General features: G+C 35.4%; 1 protein-coding gene across 2 annotated transcripts in view; it reads left to right on the forward strand.

The window, feature by feature from the left end:
- Positions 1-5792, forward strand: part of PAXIP1 (PAX interacting protein 1) — a 34242-nt gene extending 28450 nt beyond the window's left edge. For both annotated transcript variants that reach the window (XM_050320535.1, XM_050320544.1), the window contains exons 16-21: positions 635-803; positions 2203-2303; positions 3534-3668; positions 3751-3826; positions 4500-4559; positions 4995-5792. In XM_050320535.1, coding sequence (XP_050176492.1) covers positions 635-803; positions 2203-2303; positions 3534-3668; positions 3751-3826; positions 4500-4559; positions 4995-5011 — 558 coding nt within the window. In that variant the 3' untranslated portion in view covers positions 5012-5792. The remainder of the gene's footprint in view (positions 1-634; positions 804-2202; positions 2304-3533; positions 3669-3750; positions 3827-4499; positions 4560-4994) is intronic.
- The last annotated feature ends 208 nt before the right edge of the window (positions 5793-6000 follow it).

The following is a 6000-nucleotide window of genomic DNA, read 5'->3' on the forward strand; positions in this document are numbered from 1 at the left end:
CTCACCAGCTGATTTGCTTTATTACTTATCCCTTCAGATAATGACTGTCTTAATTGACAGGATAGCAACTGTGATGAGATAGTTTGGGTTTGGTAGTTTAAACCAAGGAAAAAGGAATGGTTGCTCAGTATCATCAAAAATACGTGGGGAACTAGTGTATTTAAAGAAGATGTGTTTTGCATGCAATACTTTTCAAAGGAAATACTAGCAAAATTAAGTTTGCTGTAGCTACAACATTTATTGCACCTTCCACAGAAAAAACTTATTAAATACTCTGCTTACTTCAATTTAATACCATGTTTCACTTAAAAAAGATTTTCATTTTTAACTTACAGTTATTTTCTTGCTTTAAAAAAGCACAACCCATAATCAAAAAACTGCAGAAGCAGGAAATAGCTTTCAATCTTGCCAGGTGATATTTATGCCTGGAAATACCTGGCTTTTCAATGGCTGTAAATTCTGTCAAAATTAATCAGCTTTAGTAAAGGAATGACTGTAATACAGAAATCTATATTTGCTGTTTCATTAGGAGTTCGGTTTTATTTGATGGTGATGTTACGATTTTTCATCTGTGTTTTTCCTCCAGTTATTTAACAACTCTTTTATTTAAATTTGTGTTTGGTACAACTTTCAGAAACTGTATATCCTTGGAGGTGAAGTAGCAGACTCTGCCCAGAAATGTACCCATCTAATTGCCAGTAAAGTGACCCGAACTGTCAAGTTCCTGACAGCAATTTCTGTAGTCAAGCACATAGTAACTCCAGAGTGGTTAGAAGAGTGTTTCAAGTGCCAGAAATTTGTTGGTAAGTTAAATTAGTATCAATTCCTGCAGTAAACTTAGGGTTCATTGACATATTTAAATATACTTTGTTGTTTCGACTTCTGACTTCAGTGTTTCCTACCAGTTTTCTAAAGAGTTCAGTTTCTGAAAGCAGATATTTTCATTCTACAGCAGGTCTGTCATGGTTCACACCTCTTGAAGAATGACGTGCAATGTTTTTAAATAATTATATTAGCAGCTAGTTTGTATTCCTCTTGAGTTAGAAGGTTATGTTACTATGGTTGTGTAAAGCTGTGGGTTGATTTGATTTTTTTTTTAAACAAGTCTTTCAACAGAACATTTTGTTTCATTTAGTTTTCATTTGATTTGATACAGTTTCTTTGCCTTAAATGAAAGTAAAACATACTTAAAAGGTTTACTTTAGGATGATTAAATATTGGATGTTGTTAAACCTTGTACTTCTTTCTTGTGTAGCCATTTTGTAGATTTTTTTACCTGTAGTTGCATTATTTAACGTTCTTAAAAGCTGATTATTTGGCATATGATTGTTTTGTGCTGTTTATATCTTAAATCTATGGACAATTAGCTAATAAAACCAGCAAACGTTTTTATAAATCTCAAGAAGGCAATTTGCTTACTTCAGCATCAGTGAACTGAGAAATCAATTCATTTGAAAACTATTTTGGAAGATGAAGAAAATCAGGGAATTTAGGATGACTATTTTGATCTAATACTTGAAGTACTTGTCTATTGAAATTGAGTTGATTTGTAGCTGATGGGCTGCCTCCAGTTTTGTACCTGCTACAGTGATGGAAAATATGGCAATTGTTTACAAAAATCGTCCTACTAGTTCTCTTTGTCTTTTGGAAGAGTATTAACACCATCTCTTGCAGGTTGTCAGAATTGCCCTTGGAAGGACCAATTTATTCTCCATATAAAAATACATTTTTTTTTCTTTATTCTTTGAGCTTAGGGGTTTTGAATTAGACTCGATTTAGAAATATGTTTGACATAGATTTTTGTGGAAAGATAAAGACTGAAATTCTATCCCTAAAAAAAAAAAAGAAAAAATTGGCTGAATAACAGGACAAATGAAAGAGATGGAAAGATTTCTCTGTGAAGACTGTGTTAGGACTTGAAGACAGTTTCTCAATAAGTGAAAGTTTGCAGGTTCCTCCAAAATTAGAAAAAGGGACTTGATAGTACAGTGATCACTGTTAGATATGCAAGTGTAAAACTGTTAAATTCTCCAGGTAATTGGGGGTCATCATTGTAAGGAACCATTAAAGAGGGGGTATTGTAATCGTGTTAAAATTATAGTATGTTTTCCATTCAGAGCCACCTGGCCCCCACAGATCACATCCTGGATCACATGGATGTTTGTGTTTTGTGTGTTACATCCTCAGTCTTTTCTTTTTCAGATGAGCAGAACTTCGTGCTCAGAGATGCTGAAGCTGAGGTGCTTTTCTGCTTCAGTTTAGAGGAGTCTCTAAAGAGAGCACAAGTAGCTCCACTGTTCAAGGTATGTTTAACATGCCATTTAAACACTTGGAGTTTTTCAGCCTGGTTGTTTCAGCATTGGGACCACATGTTTTATAGCTGAAGGCAATAAAACAGACTGGCATATAACAGGAAGCATTTGTTGTAAATTTTATTTTTGACTTTATGCCTATTTCCTGCCTAAGCATCATTGGGGTGGTATAAGTGGATTGACTGGATCCTGTAGGTGTGAACAAAACATGCTCAATATATTAACAGTATTTGTTCCCTTACAAAATTTAGAACATTGCTCAGTTACTTGTAAAAAGTCACCTATGGGAGGAACCTTCTTTCTTTTTTCTTCTTTTTTACACCAGCCTGGTAGTCAGAGCACTTGCCCATGAAAATGGGAGTCTGAGAATGAGCTTGCACTCCAGTCTCAGGGAGTTCTGATCTGATTCTTCTTGGAGACACCACTATGCACCAGGCTGTTTGCTGGGATGTTTTCATGCCCCTGGTTAAAATTACGTTGCAGTGCAGAGAGGTATCTGTAGATCTGAGCTGCTAGAGATTCTTCAGCCTAACTGAATTTCAGACTGTTTATTGAGGCAAACCACCTTAAAAGGGTATTTTTTTCAACCTGTAATGAGTAAGAATCTACATCTTTTATTAACTTTAAATGCTATGTTTTGCTTAATTTTGCAGTGTAAATAGCAAGTTTTTTCTATTTTTTTTATTCCTAGCTGGTAAGCAGAGATAATCTACTTTATGATCTGATCACCTGTAGCAGTCTGAGCAAAGTAGTAGGATAATTTGTGTCAGGAAGTAATAAATTGGCTGTTAACTGAAAGGTAAAAGTTCTTTTGTAACACTTGAGATGTCCCTGCTCTTGAAGAAGCAAAGGAGCATTGTTGTTCTTACGTGTCTTAGCACATGCAGTTACTTTTGGTTTGGGGTTTTTTTTTGGAACCGTCGTGGTCATTTGAAGGTTTCCTGGTGGTTATTTCACAGCCGTTGAAATGGGCACACCTGTACTTTTCAAATTGATCAAAACTCTGGGTTTGCCCCTCCAGGGGAAAACATCAGTGGGAATTAAGGACAACTGTCCAGCTGATCAATCTGTGTCCAAAAGCCTCCATAGTGAACCCCAGCTTTCAAAGCTTGCCCCATGCTTGTGTAAGAGAGGAGTCATATGACAGTAAAACTTCATGTGTTGCACAAATCAGTTAACAAAATAATCATTGTTTGCTTGTTCTTCTTTTCCTCTTTTTAGGGAAAATATTTTTACATTACACCTGGAATTTGTCCCAGCCTTTCCACCATGAAAGCTATTGTGGAGTGTGCAGGAGGAAAAGTGTTATCTAAACAACCTTCTTTTCGAAAACTCATGGAGCATAAGCAGAATAAGGTGTGTTGAGTGTTGCTTTCTAAAATTACTGGCAATACCTTCCTGTGTTCCTCTGAGCTTACCATTAGTTTCTTTCATTTAGAGTTTGCCGGAGATAATCTTGATTTCCTGTGAAAATGACCTTCATTTATGTCGAGAATATTTCGCAAGGGGCATAGGTATGTGTAAGCTTTCGTTATGATTTGAATAGTATAGCTGTTATTTTGGGGGTTTTTTTTCCTTTTTACAATTATTATTATACAAGTATGGAGATTCTTGAAGCTTTCAGATGGTAATAGAGGAATACGTGAACTATCCTGCAAACCATGTTGAAATCCGAGCCAGCTGTTTGTTGGGTATTTTTAATGGAGTTTTTTTATAGGCAGGTCACTGTAAATCTCTGGAAGGGTAGGCTTGAACTTGGGGCTTCAGTCCTGTGTGAGGCAAAATTACCTGTTCGGTGCTTTCAGCCCAGAAGGCAACTGAGTTAACATACCCTGGCTCCCTCTACCCCAACATTAGAGAGAAAGAGAATTTAAAAAAGAAAAAGTAAACCTCATGGGTTCAGATAGAACAGTTTAATAATTGAAACAAGATAAGATAATGTGCTACTAATACTAATGATGATAACAACAACATTCATCATCGTGGTCATTATTATTAATACTAATTAATAGTATTGATTATAGATCAACGTGATGGCTCATAGTGGGGTTCTGGTAGTGATGGGACAATACCCCTCGTGTCTTTGCATGAAGGGCAGAAAGGTCCAGAATGGCCCCTCCTGACACACCTGCAGAAGGAGGCAGAATGTCTGTGTAGGGTGTAAACTTATGTTTTTGATATTTCCAGATGTCCACAATGCTGAGTTTGTTCTGACTGGAGTACTTACTCAAACACTGGATTATGAATCATATCCTTTTTGTGTAAAGACTGTCTGCTGCTTAGGGAAGAGTGGTTTACCAAAAGTTTTTTTAATTAGGAACAAATTAATTACAATTTTTTAGGATGTATAATGTTTACTTGGTGGGAGGGTAGTTTAACACCCAAACCCCTAGTTTAAATTCAAAGTGGAATTACTTTTTGATAGGAAATACTTCAGGGGAGGTGGGAGGCAGGGTTGTCACAAAGGAATAGAGGTAGAATATTGAGCAGCAGGGAAAAAAATTGCCACTAAGGAAAATACTTGCCATGAGTTACTTCAGATGAGGAAAATAGTTTTTAACTGAAGAAAATTATAGACCCTTTTTGATAAATGTAATGGGGAGACGAGGAAGGCCTCTGTGTCATTATAAAAGTTACATTTTGCAGTCATTTTCTTACAGTTGTTCTTTCTTAACAAGCATACATATAAATTTACTTGATGGATAGGAAAATGCCTTACTGCTTCGGAATCCTTGGAGCCTTATATCTAGCTGTTCAGCCATTGTACAAAGCAACTAGAACTTCCTGTGGATGCTGTTTTCCAGCTGTTTTTTTCCTAGGGATGATGAGCAGTTTAAAGCAGGAAAGCAAAACTAAACTGCATCTTTTTTAGGATGTGTAATTTTATTAAGCTGAAACATAATTTACTATGTTTTGTATTATACTACCGTTTTAAAAGAGCCCAATTTAGGTATCATGTTTAGCCCGTTTTTAAGCATTTTAAAATAAATTATGGTACTTCAGCCAAAAGTGTAATTTGGATGTAAAAATGAAAGGGCTTGCTATCTATTAAATTATGGATGTCAAAGATGAAAATGTTTTGTACTTTATTTTTATTTCTTATACTCTATTTTCTTTTATATTGATATTTTGCCCACATTTGAAATAAATGTACTTTTAAATGTTTTACTCTATATTTTAGTGGTTGTTCATTTTTTTGAATACTGTGCAGCAATGGCACTCTGGTAAGAGTAAATTACTCAAATCTTTTTCCAAGCAATGTGAAATTATTTTAAGCTTATTTTACCAGGTATGTTTTAATATATGAATCCCAGTGCTTTAAAGGGAAATAGTTGTAACTGTATATATGTGTTTTTACTGAAGCAAAGAAGCAGCTTGAAGGAAGGAGAAACTACACCCTTGCCTATTACACTGTTGTGATAACTTCTTGTTTGTATAGTGAGTTTTACTAAATAAATATTAAAAAAACAGTCTCCCAAATCTATATTCAGTCGTATTTTCTAAAACACACAGCAGTTCTAGTAATCTGACTTGACCATTTTTATCAGTTTAGACTCCAGTAGATAAAAAAGTGATCCTAAAAGCACTTAGTCTCTGATCAGCAAGGCATTCAGCTCTGATGCCGTACAGACAAGTGAGTATCTGCATTCCCTCATCGTGAAAATTGCTCATTTCAAATCGCTCTTTT

The sequence above is a fragment of the Myiozetetes cayanensis genome, unplaced genomic scaffold (assembly GCF_022539395.1).
Source record: "Myiozetetes cayanensis isolate MyiCay16 unplaced genomic scaffold, myiCay2020 scf1, whole genome shotgun sequence".
In the NCBI taxonomy this organism is placed as follows: domain Eukaryota; kingdom Metazoa; phylum Chordata; class Aves; order Passeriformes; family Tyrannidae; genus Myiozetetes; species Myiozetetes cayanensis.